The 17,140-nt window shown below is 43.8% G+C and overlaps 1 protein-coding gene across 3 annotated transcripts in view; it reads left to right on the forward strand.

Annotated features, from left to right (window-relative positions):
- Window positions 1-75: 75 nt before the first annotated feature.
- The window catches only part of HENMT1 (HEN methyltransferase 1), a 28,123-nt gene continuing 11,058 nt past the window's right edge, over window positions 76-17,140 (forward strand). The window contains exons 1-4 of one of the 3 annotated variants that reach the window (XM_067467576.1): window positions 76-224; window positions 10,621-10,742; window positions 13,152-13,264; window positions 15,736-15,870. In XM_067467576.1, coding sequence (XP_067323677.1) covers window positions 10,629-10,742; window positions 13,152-13,264; window positions 15,736-15,870 — 362 coding nt within the window. In that variant the 5' untranslated portion in view covers window positions 76-224; window positions 10,621-10,628. Of the gene's footprint in view, window positions 225-8,324; window positions 8,413-10,620; window positions 10,743-13,151; window positions 13,265-15,735; window positions 15,871-17,140 lie in introns of those variants that run through there. The other 2 variants (XM_067467578.1, XM_067467577.1) reach the window with 2 other exon arrangements.

The following is a 17,140-nucleotide window of genomic DNA, read 5'->3' on the forward strand; positions in this document are numbered from 1 at the left end:
CTTCCGCTCCCGAGGCGACCAATCGCGGCGGCGCTCGCGCAAAGGGGGCGGGGCTAGGCCTCGGAAGGGCTCCAACGGTTGTCTCAGAGCGGAGGCGCGCGAGGCCAGAGGACAGGCAGGAGGGGTTTCCCTGCAAAAGGGAGGGGGAGAGCTTCCCAGCGCACGCGCAGCTTTCCCTGCTTCCTGTGGCCATGTTCGAAAGAGCTGCATTACACCCAGTGCAGGCGAGTACCTCTGATACAGGGCAGAGTGACACACTACATTGTACAGCTCGGCATCCCTCTTGACTGCCTTATTTCTTCTTAGGCGATCCCTCCTTGGACGAGTAGGATAGTCTTCCATGATCAGTATTCTTGTGGATCCGTAGGTTGCTGTGGAGCCCTATTCTTGACCTGCATCTTCTCCCTCAGTGAGGGCATTGGTTTCCAGGTGGAAACTCTTGAGTTACAGACTTACATCCGACTCATAGTTACGAATGAGGTGAGACAACAAAGTGAGAGGAAATCTACCCCCTGGAAGGGAAATTAACTCCTGGATAATAGAATCATAGAATCAAAGAGTTGGAAGAGACCTCATGGGCCATCCAGTCCAACCCCATTCTGCCAAGAAGCAGGAATATTGCATTCAAATCACCCCTGACAGATAGCCATCCAGCCTCTGCTTAAAAGCTTCCAAAGAAGGGGCCTCCACCACACTTCGGGGCAGAGAGTTCACTGCTGAACGGCTCTCACAGTCAGGAAGTTCTTCCTAATGTTCAGATGGAATCTCCTCTCTTGTAGTTTGAAGCCATTGTTTCGCGTCCTAGTCTCCAAGGAAGCAGAAAACAAGCTTGCTCCCCCCTCCGTGTGGCTTCCTCTCACATATTTATACATGGCTATCATATCTCCTTTCAGCCTTCTCTTCTTCAGGCCAAACATGCCCAGTTCCCTAAGCCGCTCATCATTTTAGGAGGGCGACTAAAATGATCAAGGGTCTGGAGAACAAGCCCTATGAGGAGCGGCTTAGGGAACTGGGCATGTTTAGCCTGAAGAAGAGAAGGCTGAGAGGAGATATGATTGCCATGTATAAGTATGTGAAAGGAAGCCACAGGGAGGAGGGAGCAAGTTTGTTTTCTGCTTCCTTGGAGACTAGGACGCGAAACAATGGCTTCAAACTACAAGAGAGGAGATTCCATCTGAACATTAGGAAGAACTTCCTGACTGTGAGAGCCGTTCAGCAGTGGAACTCTCTGCCCCGGAGTGTGGTGGAGGCTCCTTCTTTGGAAGCTTTTAAGCAGAGGCTGGATGGCCATCTGTCAGGGGTGATTTGAATGCAATATTCCTGCTTCTTGGCAGAATGGGGTTGGACTGGATGGCCCATGAGGTCTCTTCCAACTCTTTGATTCTATGATTCTATGATCCAGGAGTTAATTTCCCTTCCAGGGGGTAGATTTCCTCTCACTTTGTTGTCTCACCCCATTCGTAACTATGAGTCCTGGAAGAGTTATTGTGGGGAAAAGGGGTTTCCACTGAAGCTTTATCACCAATCCTTGGCCTAGTTTTTCAAAATCCAATTATCACAGGGATAGAAAGTGAACTGAAATCTACTGAACAGGGCCACAGACAGCAAAGCAAACATTTCAGGGGTGTTAACCCTTACTTACCCCATGATATTCCACACGGTCATATAACGCAGACTATCAAAGCAGATAATCCACAATATCTACTTTGAACTGGGTTATCTGAGACCTCTGGCACACAAGAAAATCCCACATTATATGTTTTGAATTAGGATATATGGCAGTGTGAATTCAGATTTTTTAAAAAGAGTTTTGGCTAGAGTTAACTTTAAAAATGTACCTGCTCCAACTTACATACAAATTCAACTTGAGAAAAAACCCTACAAACCCATCTTTTGTTGTTGTTCATTCGTTCAGTCGTCTCCGACTCTTCGTGACCTCATGGACCAGCCCACACCAGAGCTCCCTGTCGGCCGTCACCACCCCCAGCTCCCTCAAGGTCAGTCCAGTCACTTCAAGGATGCCATCCATCCATCTTGCCCTTGGTCGGCCCCTCTTCCTTTTTCCTTCCACTTTCCCCAGCATAATTGTCTTCTCTATGCTTTCCTGTCTCCTCATGATGTGGCCAAAGTATTTCAATTTTGTCTCTAGTATCTTTCCCTATAGTGAGCAGTCTGGCTTTATTTCCTGGAGGATGGATTGGTTGGATCTTCTCGCAGTCCAAGGCACTCTCAGAACTTTCCTCCAGCACCACAGTTCAAAAGCATCGATCTTCCTTCGCTCAGCCTTCCCTAAGGTCCAGCTCTCACATCCGTAGGTTACTACAGGGAATACCATGGCTTTGACTAGGCGGATCTTTGTTGCCAGTCTGATGTCTCTACTCTTTACTATTTTGTCGAGACTGGACATTGCTCTCCTCCCAAGAAGTAAGCGTCTTCTGATTTCCTGGCCACAGTCTGCATCTGCAGTAATCTTTGCACCTAGAAATACAAAGTCTGTCACGGCCTCCACAGTTTCTCCCTCTATTTTCCAGTTGTCAGTCATTCTTGTTGCCATAATCTTGGTTTTTTTGACGTTTAGCTGCAATCCGGCTTTTGCACTTTCTTCTTTCACCTTGATTAGAAGGCTCCTCAGCTCCTCCTCGCTTTCGGCCATCAGAGTGGTGTCATCTGCATATCTGAGGTTGTTAATGTTTCTTCCAGCAATTTTCATCCCAGCTTTGCATTCCTCAAGCCCCGCACATCGCATGATGTGTTCTGCATCAAGTTAAAAAGGTTGGGTGAGAGTATGCAGCCTTGCCGGACGCCTTTCCCAGTCTTGAACCAGTCTGTTGTTCCGTGGTCAGTTCTTACTGTTGCTACTTGGTCCTTGTACAGATTCCTCAGGAGGGAGACAAGGTGGCTTGGTATGCCCATCCCACCAAGAACTTGCCACAGTTTATTATGATCCACACAGTCAAAGGCTTTAGAATAGTCAATTAAGCAAAAATAGATGTTTTTCTGAAACTCCCTGCCTTTCTCCATTATCCAGCGGATATTGGCAATCTGGTCTCTCGTTCCTCTGCCTTTTCTAAACCCAGCTTGAACATCTGGCAACTCTCTCTCCATGTATTGCTGGAGTCTTCCTTGCAGGATCTTGAGCATTACCTTACTGGCATGAGAGATAAGGGCCACTGTACGGAAGTTTGAGCAGTCTTTCGCATTTCCCTTTTTTGGTATGGGGATATAAGTTGATTTTTTCCAGTCTGATGGCCATTCTTGTGTTTTCCATATTTGCTGGCATATGGCATGCATCACCTTGACAGCATCATCTTTTAAGATTTTAAACAGTTCAGTTAGGATCCCGTCGTCTCCTGCTGCCTTGCAATGCTTCTTAAGGCCCATTCAACCTCACTTCTCAGGATGTCTGGTTCTAATTCATTCACCACACCATCAAAAGTATCCTCGATATTATTATCCTTCCTATACAGATCTTCTGTATAGTCTCGCCACCTTCTCTTGATCTCTTCAGCTTCTGTTAGGTCCCTGCCGTCTTTGTTTCTTATCATACCAATTTTTGCCTGAAATTTGCCTCCAATGTTTCTAATTTTCTAAAATTACAATTAGATTAAAAACAATTTAAAATAGTGCAAATTGAATTAGTTGGCCATGTCTATATGAATTATTACTTAATTCATATAGACTCAAAGGTTTCTCATTATGTTTGTGTCACACACCTACATACTGCGGCTGACACACTAATGTGTTGCAAGACACATTTTGGAAAGCTCTGATTGAGAGGATGATGGTCCTCCAAGTGTAGTATCCTGGTGGTGGGTCTGTAGGTGACTGTGGAGCCCTATTCTTGACCTGCATCTTCTCCCATAGTGAGGGCATCGGTTTCCAGGTGGAAGGCGGTCTTGACGCGCCTTCCTCTTGGCACGTTTCTCTCTTTCGCCCTCCATTCCTGCCTCTTCAAATTCCGCAGCACTGCTGGTCACAGCTGACCTCCAGCTGGAGCACTCAAGGGCCAGGGCTTCCCAGTTCTCAGTGTCTATGCCAGAGTTTTTAAGGTTGGCTTTGAGCCCACCTTTAAATCTCTTTTCCTGCCCACCAACATTCTGTTTTCCGTTCTTGAGTTTGGAGTAGAGCAACCGCTTTGGGAGACGGTGGTCAGGCATCCGGACAACGTGGCCGGTCTTAACGGAGTTGATGGCGGAGGATCATCGCTTCAATGCTGGTGGTCTTTGCTTCTTCCAGCACGCTGACATTTGTCCACTTGTTTTCCCAAGAGATTTGCAGGATTTTTCGGAGGCAGTGCTGATGGAATCATACCAGGAGTTGCATATGATGTCTGTAAACAGTCCACATCTCGCAGGCATATAGCAGGGTTGGGAGGACAATAGCTTTATAAACAAGCACCTTGGTCTCCCTACGGATGTCCCGGTCTCCAAAACAGTCTCTGCTTCATTCGGAAAAAAGCTGCACTCGCAGAGCTCGGGCAGTGTTGTATTTCAGTGTCAAACGTTGACTTTTGTGGAGAGGTGGCTGCCAAGGTAGCGGAAATGATCAACATTTTCTAATGTTACACCATTAAGCTTTATTTCTGGCATTGGAAAGGGATTAGCTGGTGACTGCTAGAAGAGCACTTTGGTTTTCTCGATGTTCAGTGAGAGGCCGAACTTCTCGTATGCTTCTGCGAAGGTGTTTAGAGTGGCTTGTAGGTCTTCTTCTGAATGTGCACAGATGATTACTGTCTCCCAAAGCAGTTGCTCTATTCTGAACTCAAGAACGGAAAACGGAATGTTGGTGGACAGGAAAAGAGATTTAAAGATGGGCTCAAGGCCAACCTTAAAAACTCTGGCATAGACACTGAGAACTGGAAAGCCATGGCCTGTGAGCGCTCCAGCTGGAGGTCAGCTGTGACCAACAGTGCTGCAGAATTTGAAGAGGCACGAATGGAGGGTGAAAGAGAGAAACGTGCCAAGAGGAAGGCGTGTCAAGCCAACCCTGACTGGGACCGCCCTCCACCTGGAAACCAATGCTTTCACTGCGGGAGACGATGCAAATCAAGAATAGGGCTCCATTGTCGCCTACAGACCCACCCTGGAGGATTATCCTACTCAGACAACAAGGGATTGGCTAAGTAAAAAAAGTAATCCCCCCACCCCACAACTGTAGCAGCATCAACCCATCTTGTGACAGCTAGTTCTCTTGACATAGTACACAATAACATCCTGCGGAAACTTACTGGCAGCACATGGGGTGCAGACCCAAAATTAGTTAGAACATCAGCCCTGGCCTTGTCTTACTCAACTGCCAAGTATGCCTACCCTGTTTGGCATAGGTCTGGCCATGCAAAGCAGGTGAACATAGCATTGAATGAAACATGCAGAATAATCACAGGATGTCGTAAACCTACACCTGTTGATAAACTCTACATCAGTGGTTCTCAACCTTCCTAATGCTGCGACCCCTTAGTACAGGTCCTCATGTTGTGGTGACCCCCAACCATAACGTTATTTTCGTTGCTACTTCATAACTGTAATTTTGATACTGTTATGAATTGTAATGTAAATATCTGATATGCAGGATGTATTTTCAGTCACTGGACCAAATTTGGCACAAATACCCGATACGCCCAAAATTTGAATACTGGTGGGGTTGGGGGTGATTGATTTTGTCATTTGGTAATGCTGAAGTTGCTGGGATTTATATTTCACCTTAAATCAAAGAGCCTTCTGAACTCCATCAATGATTGAATTGAATCAAACATGGCACACAGAATTCCCATGACCAAGAGAAAATATTAGGATCTGGATCAAACTTGGCACAAATACTCAATATAGAATCATAGAATCAAAGAGTTGGAAGAGACCTCCTGGGCCATCCAGTCCAACCCCATTCTGCCAAGAAGCAGGAATATTGCATTCAAATCACCCCTGACAGATGGCTATCCAGCCCCTGTTTAAAAGCTTCCAAAGAAGGAGCCTCCACCACACTCCGGGGCAGAGAGTTCCACTGCTGAACGGCTCTCACAGTCAGGAAGTTCTTCCTCATGTTCAGATGGAATCTCCTTTCTTGTAGTTTGAAGCCATTGTTCCATTGCGTCCTAGTCTCCAAGGAAGCAGAAAACAAGCTTGCTCCCTCCTCCCTGTGGCTTCCTCTCACATATTTATACATGGCTATCATATCTCCTCTCAGCCTTCTCTTCTTCAGGCTAAACATGCCCAGCTCCTTAAGCCGCTCCTCATAGGGCTTGTTCTCCAGACCCTTGATCATTTGAGTCGCCCTCCTCTGGACACATTCCAGCTTGTCAAAATGTGCCCAAATGTGAACACTGGTAAAGTTTGGAGAAAATAGACCTTGCCATTTGGGAGTTGTAGTTGTTGGGATTTATAGTTCACCCACAATGAAATAGCATTCTGAACCCCACCAATGATAGAATTGGACCAAACTTTCCCCACAGAACCCCCATGACCAACAGAAAATACTGTTTTCTGATGGTCTCTGGCGACCCCTCTGACACCCCTTCGCAACCCCCACAGGGGTCCCGATCCCCAGGTTGAGAAACACTTCTCTACATGCTAGCAGAAATGATCAACATTTTCTAATGTTACACCATTAAGCTGTATTTCTGGCTTTGGAGAGGGATTGGCTGGTGACTGCTGGAAGAGCACTTTGGTTTTCTAGATGTTCAATGACAGGCCGAGCTTCTCGTATGCTTCTGCAAAGGTGTTTTGAGTGGCTTGTAGATCTTCTGAATGTGCACAGACGATGTTGCCATCAGCATATTGGAGTTCTATAACAGATGTTGTAACCTTGGTTTTCAGTCTGCTGAGGCTAAATAGCTTACCATCTGTCTGATAGATGATTTCCACTCCGATGGGAAACTTCCCCAACATGGCCTATGTTGAATATTGGCAGGATTTGGGAAGGATTGAACCATGATTCAGGGAATTGTAGTTCAGCAAATCCTTACGCATTTTCTAATGGGAGCATTCTAAAAACAAGAACAAAGACTTGATTTCTTTCCCTAATAAATAGTGTCACAAATTTCCTAACTGATATTACCTAACATCCAAAAACAAATAAGGCCTTTTTCAAATAACTCGGGCATTACCGGGTACTCAAACTAGTACTTAAATAAACTGAAAACGAAGTGGATAGATCTTTAAGAACCTGTTTTGTGGGAGAGCAGCAGGGTCAGCCCCCCCCCCCCCCCAAATTCTCATGGTGGTTCGCGAAAAGGCCTTACTGGTGCATTATTTAAACTGTTATGTTTATTCATATCATGATCTGATCACCATACTCAACCCATATGCATGGGGTATTGGGGTAATGATACAAAAGGTTTGCTAGGCTAGACCCTCTTTCACTCAGACTCAGCCCACCCCCCCGAACCCTCCCCCTGAATTTTTTTTAGCCCCCCCCCCCCCCCCCGAAACGAAATCCTGGCTACGGGCCTGTGGCAGGGCTCAGGTTGCATCGCAGCAGGAGGTCAGAGGTTTGCTCCTCTCCACACTTGCATGTCGTGGATTCCACCCTGTAGTCCCATTTCTTGAGGTTGGCTCTGCATCTTGTGGTGCCAGAGCGCAGTCTGTTCAGTGCCTTCCAAGTTGCCCAGTTTTCTGTGTGCCCGGGGGGAGTCTCTCATTTGGTATCAGCCATTGGTTGAGGTTCTGAGTTTGAGCCTGCCACTTTTGGACTCTTGCTTGCTGAGGTGTCCCAGCGAGTGTCTCTGTAGATCTTACAAAACTATTTCTAGATTTGACGTGCTGGCTGATACCCAAACAGGGGATGAGCTGGAGATGTGTCTGCCTTGGTCCTTTCACTATTGGCTGCTACATCCCGGCGGATGTCAGGTGGTGCAATACTGGCTAAGCAATGTAATTTCTCTAGTGGTGTAGAGCGCAAACTCCCCGTGATAATGCGGCATGTCTCATTAAGAGCCACATCCACTGTTTTAGCGTGGTGAGATGTGCTCCACACTGGGCATGCGTACTCAGCAGCAGAGTAGCATAGCGCAAGGGCAGATGTCTTCACTGTGTCTGGTTGTGATCCCCAGGTTGTGCCAGTCAGCTTTCGTATGATATTGTTTCTAACACGCACTTTTTGCTTGATATTCAGGCAGTGCTTCTTGTAGGTCTGGGCACGGTCCAGAGTGACTCCCATGTATTTGGGTGTGCTGCAATGCTCCAGTGGGATTCCTTCCCAGGTAATCCTCAGAGCTCAGGATGCTTGTGTGTTCTTAAGGTGAAAGGCACATGCCTGTGTTTTAGGCCTACAAAAAACCCAATGTAAGGCCTGGGACCCGCCTTCCTGGGCGGAGCTGAGCCTGAGGCCTAGCAGAGTGAGCCTCTGAGGAGGAGAGCTACAGGCCTTTGGGAAGCAGGCCACGAAGGACAACGAGGTTAAAGGCTATTTATGAACAAGGTTAAGGCAATTGTAACTTCCCCTGTCGATGGGGGAGAGTGGGGGGAACCTTGTAGTAGCAGTTGGGGGGGGGGGGGGGGGAATGTGGTGTATGAGTGCCACTCTTTGGAGGGCCTTGTTCCCCAGCCAGAGTGTTACCTTCCATCCCCTTTTCAGACCCCAAATTGCAAGCACAGAGCACATCTAGACTCTGGCCTCTGCTATGCTGCTATAAAATCCATGAATGCAAAGAATAAGAATAATAATGTATTGTTGAAGGCTTTCATGGCTGGAATCACTGGGTTGTTGTAGGTTTTTTCGGGCTATATGGCCATGGTCTAGAGCAGTGGTTCTCAACCTGGGGGTCGGGACCCCTGGAGGGGTCGTGAGGGGTTTTTACAGGGGTCACCAAAGACCATCAGAAAACACAACATTTCCTGTTGGTCATGGGGGTTCTGTGTGGGAAGTTTCACCCAATTCTATCATTGGTGCGGTTCATAATTCTCTTGATTGTAGGTGAACTATAAATCCCAGCAACTACAACTCCCAAATGTCAAGGACGATTTTCACCAAACTCTACCAGTGTTCATATTTGGGCATATTGAGTATTCATGCCAAGTTTGGTCCAGATCCATCATTGTTTGAGTCCACAGTGCTCTCTGGATGTAGGTGAACTACAACTCCAAAGCTCAAGGTCAATGCCCACCAAAGCCTTCTAGGGTTTCTTGGTGGTAATGGGAGTTCTGTGTGCCAAGTTTGGTTCAATTCCATCATTGGTGGAATTCAGGATTCTCTTTGATTGTAGGTGAACTAGAAATCCCAACAACTACAACTCCCAAATGACAAAATTAATCCCCCCCAACCCCATCAGTATTCAAATTTGGTCCAGTGATGAAAAATACATGCTGCATATCAGATATTTACATAATAACAGTAGCAAAGTTACAGATATGAAGTAGCAATAACAATTTTTTGCTTGGGGGTCACCTCAACATGAGGAACTGGATTAAGGGGTCGTGACATTAAGAAGGTTGAGAACCACTGGTCTAGAGGCATTCTCTCCTGACGTTTCGCCTGCATCTATGGCAAGCATCCTCAGAGGTAGTGAGGTCTGTTGGAAGTAGGAAAATGGGTTTATATATCTGTGGAATGACCAGGGTGGGACAAAGGACTCTTTTCTGCTGGAGCTAGGTGTGAATGTTTCAACTGACCACCTTGATTAGCTTACAATGGGCTGACTGTGCCTGGAGCAAACTTTTGTTGAGAGGTAATTAGATGTCCCTGCCTGCTTCCTCTCTGTTGTTGTGCTGTTGCAATTTTAGAGTTTTTTTTTAATACTGATAGCCAGATTTTGTTCATTTTCATGGTTTCCTCTTTTCTGTTGAAATTGTCCGCATGCTTGTGTATTTCAACAAATACGACGTTCGGCAAAGGACAAGAGGGATCCTCTCACTTCTGCAGGAGTCTACCATGTACCATGCAGCTGCGGACAAGTGTACATAGGGATCACCAAACGCAGCATTGCCCAAACACGAATCAAAGAACATGAAAGGCATTGCAGACTACTTCAACCAGAGAAGTCAGTCATAGCAGAGCACCTGATGAACCAACCTGGACACAGCATTTTATTTGAGAACACAGAAATGCTGGACCACTCTCACAACCACCATGTCAGACTACACAGGGAAGCCATTGAAATCCACAAGCATGTGGACAATTTCAACAGAAAGGAGGAAACCATGAAAATGAACAAAATCTGACTACCAGTATTAAAAAACTCTAAAATTACAACAGCACAACAACAGAGAGGAAACAAACAAAGACATCTAATCACCTCTCAACAAAAGTTTGCTCTAGGCACTGTCAGGCCATTATATGCTAATCAAGGTGGTCAGTTGAAACGTTCACACCTAGCTCCAGCAGACAAGATCCTTCGCCCCATCCTGGTCATTCCACAGATATATCAACCATTTTTCCTAGTTCCAACAGACCTCACTACCTCTGAGGATGCTTGCCATAGATGCAGGCGAAACGTCAGGAGAGAATGCCTCTAGACCATGGTCATACAGCGAGGGCCAGGTAAATGACCTTGGAGGGCCGTATTGTTCATTTTCATGGTTTCCTCCTATAAATATAAATTGAAATAAACATGTAATAGGTTCCAATCTGCAAAAGAATGGTTATGAATAGAGTATTTAAGGAGTCTATTTTTTTTTTTTTTGCTTCTAGCCTTGATCATGGATGTAATGCTGCCGAAGGATGATTTCACAAAGGTCACATTCACACCACCATTGTACAAACAGCGCTACCATTTTATAAAACAGTTGGTGAGTGAACATAAGCCTAAAAAGGTTCGTACACATAACTTGGCAGAAATTTGCTTTTCTTTATTTTTCTTTTAATGCTGTGTGATAATATAGTAGTAACAACATATTACTACACATTCAGTTAGATGTGCATTTCCATGTATGAATGGGGAGTGCGTGGCCTCCAGATACAGTGCATGCTCAAGGTTAATACTAATAATACTTACAAAGGAGTAGTTGGATGGATGGAATTCACTAAACGACTGAAACATAAGTAGTAAAAATCTCATTTATACTGTAGTAGTAAAACGTTTAGCAATGTTAAGTCAATGTCCATTGGATATCTTTGAACCCATGACGAAGTCTGTTGTTTAATACTGGATGTATTGCTTGTTTAATTTATGTAGGCAGTCCCCAAGTTACAAACATCTGACTTAAAAGGAGTCATAGTTAAGAACAGGGAGAGAAAACGGGAAGTGAATTTCCCCTCGGAAGGGAAATTAAGTCCTGGAAGAGTTATCATGGGGAAAAAGTGTCTTCACCGAAGTTTTCTCACCAATCCTTGTTTCCACAACAAGCCGAATTCTTCAAAATCCAATTATCACAGGGACAGAAAGTGAGGCGAAATCTTTTGAACAGGGGCACAGAAAGCAAAACAAACACCACAGGGGTGTTAAACCTTCCCTATGCTATCCAAAGCTAAAGAATGTATTTTTTGGCTGGAGTTACACTTAAAAATGTCCCTGTTCCTACTTACATACACATTCAACTTAAGAACAAACCTACAAACTTTGGTATGGTTTTATAATATTTTAATGTTTTTAATTGTATGTTATGGCCTTGGTACCAACAGTGAACTGCCTCGAGTTGCCTGTGGGCTGAGAGGGACGGTATATAAATATAGTAAATAAATAAATACAGAACCAGTCTTGTCCATAACTTGGAGACTGCCTGTATCTGAATCAAGAAACGTTAGATAAATGTGGATTCATCAAACACGAAATTAGAGCATATGCCTTTGCCTGCCCCTCCCCTCCAAGCACCTTTCTATTGAATGAGCTTTCTATTGAATGAGCTTAGACATTTTACCCAATTGGTATAGATGCTGATTCTACTCTGCCACATGCTCATTTTGATAAACCCAGAATGAAATATCTGAATACAGGCTTGTTGTGGAAACAAGGATTGGGGATAAAGTTTCAGTGGAGACACCTTTTCTCCATGATAACTCTTTTCAGGAGTGAATTTCCCTTTTCTCTCACTTCCTGTTGTCTCACCCCCGTTCATAACTATGAGTCATTTGTAAATTTATTTATTTATTTATATGCTGCCATTCTCACCCCGAAGTAACTCAGAGCAGCTTACTCTCTCTCTCTAATATATTATTAGCATAGTACAATATCAGTATTAAATATTACTATATTGTACTATACCATTATATTGTAATATTATTAGTAATATTACATGTAATATAAAGATATAATTATAATATCATATTGTTATATTGCATTACACTATAATATTATAAATATTATATGTATATACAATATATTATATTATATTACATTATATTACATTATTAGAATAGCACAGGAGACAAGGTGGATCTGTCTTCTGCCCCCCTCTCTCTTCACTCAGGCCCAGAGCAGCAGTTGGTGCTGGGGGAGGGGCCCCCAACTGATGTCATATGCAGGAGACAAAATGGAACTGTCCTCTGGCCCCCTCTCTCTTCACTCTGGCCCAGAGTGGCAGTTGGTGCTGGGGGGAAACAAGATGGAACTATCCCCTGGCCCCCCCTCTCTTCACTCTGGCCCAGAGCGGCAGTTGGTGCTGGGGGGAGACAAGATGTAACTGTCCCCTGGCCCCCTCTCTCTTCACTCTGGCCCAGAGTGGCAGTTGGTGCTGGGGGGAGGGACCCCCAACTGATGACATGTGCAGGGGACAACATGGAACTGTCCTCTGCCCCCCTCTCTCTTCACTCTAGCCCAGAGTGGCAGTTGGTGCTGTGGGGAGGGGTCCCCAACTGATGACATATGCAGGAGACAAGATGGAACTGTCCCCTGGCCCCCCCTCTCTTCACTCTGGCCCAGAGCGGTAGTTGGTGCTGCGGGGAGGGGTCTCCAATTTATGACATATGCAGGAGACAAGATGGAACTGTCCCCTGGCCCCCTCTTTCTTCACTCTGGCCCAGAGTGGCATTTGTTGCTGGGGGGAGGGGTTACCAACTGATGACATATGCAGGAGACAAGATGGAACTGTCCTCTGCCCCCTCTCACTTCCTGTTGTCTCACCCCCTCACTTCCTGTTGTCTCAACTATGAGTAATTTGTAAATCAGATGTTTATAACTTGGGGACTGACTGTAATTCAAAAGACACAAACACACACACAAAATATAATGAACTGAAAGTAATACTAATAAGTGTGACAGCTCTGTATGAAATTCTAATTGGTAGGTGGCTGATTTGGGATGTGCCGATTGCAAGCTAGTCTGGATGCTGAAATTCTGCAACTGCATTGAGGTGCTTGTAGGAGTAGATATCAGTGAAGAGGTGATGAAGGAGAAAATGTAAGTAAGAGAGATCCCTTATTTTGCGAGTCCTAGAAAAATCAAATAAATATCAATAAATTGCATTGGAAGAAGAGAAGAATACTGGGGGCATAATTTCCTACGATGTTGTGATTTGACACAACACTGATCTACTCACAGTGTTTGAGGGGTGGAGGAAGAACGTGGCCAACTGTGTGCACTCATTTTTCACACATTTTCCAAGGGGGATGTTTTCATTGCCATTAAAAAGTACATTTTATATTTGAGAATACGGGTTTCAAGCAATATCGCTTAAAGTTTATATATAAATAATTATATAAATATATAAAAATATATAATATATATAAATAATTATTAAATATATAAATAATTATTAAATATTGCTTTCTTGCTGATTTATGTTTGAGTGCCATCTAAATCATCTCATTTTGCAGAATATAGCGAGTAAGTAAGGCATTATTGAAGCCTTACTTTTTTCTCTCCTGGAGAGAGAAAAATGCAATCAGTCCGAGGAGAAATATTTATGGTGAATATTTACGGTTTGCTGTTGTATCATTATGATACATTTAAAAGAAGCAAAATTCTGATTAGAGTAATTTCTGTCTCTATTATTATTAAAAGTTGTCTGGTAGGTCTCAGGAATGCTTTTCTCCTGCCAGAGTTTGGGCATATCATTACATTTCATTCTTTCGCATTTTCTATTTCTTTTCTCTAAAAATAACTGAAATGGTTTTGAGATAGTCTCCAGAAAAATAACTGTGTTCCTTTTCTTGAAAGTTAAATGTATAAAAACGTGCTTCAGAAATCATTGGTGTTTTTTAATGGAAACTTTTAAACCTTATTGGGAATTATACGATTGTTCAGAGCATAATTTCTTATGCTTTCATATTTGTGCTAGCAAAACTACTATCTTAATTGATTTTTCACCTAATTGAAAGTATACTTCTTGCTGCGTGGATTTGATATGCCTGCTTATTTTTCCACCACCTCTGTCTGTATTGCAGAGAAAAACAAAAGTCGCTGATTAGGATGAAGGAATGCCAATTTTCTCTTTTGGGGAGAAAAAATACACTGGGTTGCTGTGAGTTTTCTGGGCTGTATGGTCATGGTAGCCACAAAATCTGGCTACCAGTATTTAAAAACTCTAAAATCAGGACAATAAATAAAGAGCAACACTAAAAAAACAGGGGAATTCCAGACAGGAAACAATCAGGGCCAGCTAACACCTCCAAACAGAGGATTCCCTTGGGCAGGAAGCAGCAAGGCTTTGAAGCTGCAAGGCCATTCAATGCTAATCAAGTTGGCCAATTACAACATTCACACTGGCCTCAAACAGACAAGAGCTCTTTCTTCCACCCTGGCCATTCCGCAGATAAATAAACTCCACTTGGCAGTTTCCAACAGACCTCACAAGCTCTGAGGATGCCTGCCATAGACGTGGGTGAAATGTCAGAAGCGTATGCTACACATCAAATATTACACGTTTAATCATGCCTTGCTTATTTATTTATTTCCAGGGTGGCTTACAACCGGCAACAATTGATGCCGCAACATACAAACAAATATAACAAATATAATAAACAGTTTAAAACAGGGGTCCTCAAACTAAGGCCCGATACGGCCCTCCAAGGTCATTTACCCAGCCCTCACTCAGGGTCAACCTAAGTTTGAAACAATTTGAAAGCCCACAGCAACAACAACAACAATCCTATCTCGTCAGCCAAAAGCAGGCCCAGACTTCCCATTGAAATACTAATAAGTTTATACTTGTTAAAACTGTTCATTTTAATTATTGTTTTGTTTTTAAGTGGGGGTTTTTTTTTTGCACTACAAATAAGATATGTGCAGTGTGCATAGGAATTCATTCATGTTTTTTTTTCAAATTATAATCCGGCCCTCCAACAGTTTGGGGGACTGTGACCTGGCCCTCTGTTGAAAAAGTTTGAGGACCCCTGGTTTAAAACTATGAATAAAGCATTAAGTTAAAACAAATTAAAACATTATTATCAAACCATATAGCCATTTCCAGTCCGATTCAACATGCAAAGTGCTGTCATGCCTACTGTCAAAAAACTTGGTCCCAGAACCATGATTTAAGCTTCTTCCTAAAAGAAAGGAGGGATGGATCCGACCTAATTTTGCTGGGGAGTGAGTTCTACAGGTGGGGGGCGACCACCGAGAAGGCCCTGTCCCTTGTCTCTGCCAAACTCGCTTGCAAAGCTAGCGGGACTGAGAGCAGGGCCTCCTCGGACGATCTTAAACTGCGAGGCGTGACATAGAGGGAGATACTTTCGGACAAGTAAGCTGAGTCGGAACCATATTGGGCTTTATAGGCCAAGACCAGCTTTTACAAACCTGTTGCATAGTAATTGTCTTGGTGTGGAGTTATCTGTATTTCATGATTCCCAAGAAACCAGAAGCTGTTGGGGAAAGATATGGTGGAGGAATCAATGTACTTTCATACCTTACAACTTGTTATTTGCTTCTAGGCATACGTTGTCTCCCCTTCCTGTTGACTATCTCCAGCCGAGTGAAAGATCTCTCACAGTTATCCTCTATCAGGGTTCAGTTGCTCACAAAGACCCGTGTATGTTGGGCTTTGATATGATTACATGTATTGAATTGTGAGTATTTGAAATAAAATATTTGTTTGGGACTTATTTAAAAAGGAACTGCAGAATTTCTTTCGAAAGCATACATACCCACAGTAAAAATTAGTCATATTCCTGTGATACATACTTTCCTGTTTCTAATCAACTTTTCAAGCTAGGTAAAATGGCACAAATTAGTACACTTGAGTTTGAAGCCTAAATGTCCAGTCTTTTATACAGCGTAAATAATATGAGGGCAAATAACATTACGTAACACGATTTTTGTTCCTGGGTGATAAATGTTATTTCCTAACTAGCCGTCCCCTGCCACGCGTTGCTGTGGTCCACTCTGGTGATCATGGGGGTTCTGTGTGGGAGGTTTGGCCCAATTCTCTAGTTGGTGAGGTTCAGAATGCTCTGTGATTGTAGGTGAACTACAAATCCTAGCAACTGCAACTCTCAAATGTCAAGATTCTATTTTCCCCAAACTCCACCAGTGTTCACATTTGGGCATATTGAGTATTCGTCTAGAGTTTGGTCCAGATTCATCATTGTTTGAGTCCATAGTGCTCTCTGGATGTAGGTGAACTACAACTCCAAAACCAAAGTACACTGCCAACCAAACCCTTCCAGTATTTTCTGTTCGCCATGGGAGAACTGTGTGCCAAGTTTGGTTCAATTCCATCGTTGGTGGGGTTCAGGATGCTCTTTGATTGTAGGTGAACTATAAATCCCAGCAACTACAACATCCAAATGACGAAATCAGTTTGAGTGAAGGACATACATTGGGTTGTTAGGTGTCTTGTGTCCAAATTTGGTGTCAATTCGTCCAGTGGTTTTTGAGTTCGGTTAATCCCACAAACGAACATTACATTTTTATTTATATAGACTAGCCATCCCCTGCCACGTGTTGCTGTGGCCCAGTCTGGTGATCTGGAAAATAAAGTAATGAGAAAGTGTTGGTTTCTAATAAATGTAATTTCTTTATGCTTATGGGTAAACAGTATTTCTTGTTGTTTTTTGTCAGTGTTGATGTGGAGATTGTCTGGTTTGCAACTCTGGAACATGCAACATATTGTCCTTCTTTAGGGGTCCCTTTCAAATCTATGTGTGTGTGTGAATCATATCTATCTATATTTATGGCTGGATGGCTCTTTGTCAAGAGGGCTTTGATTATGTTTTCTTGTCCTGGTGAAGGGAGTTGGACTGCATGGCCTTTAGTATTTTCTGTTGGTCATGGAGGTTCTGTGTGGGAAGTTTGCCCCAATTCTGTCATTGTGGGGTTCAGAACGCTCTTTGATTG

Source organism: Anolis sagrei, chromosome 4 (assembly GCF_037176765.1).
Source record: "Anolis sagrei isolate rAnoSag1 chromosome 4, rAnoSag1.mat, whole genome shotgun sequence".
Taxonomy (NCBI): Eukaryota; Metazoa; Chordata; class Lepidosauria; order Squamata; family Dactyloidae; genus Anolis; species Anolis sagrei.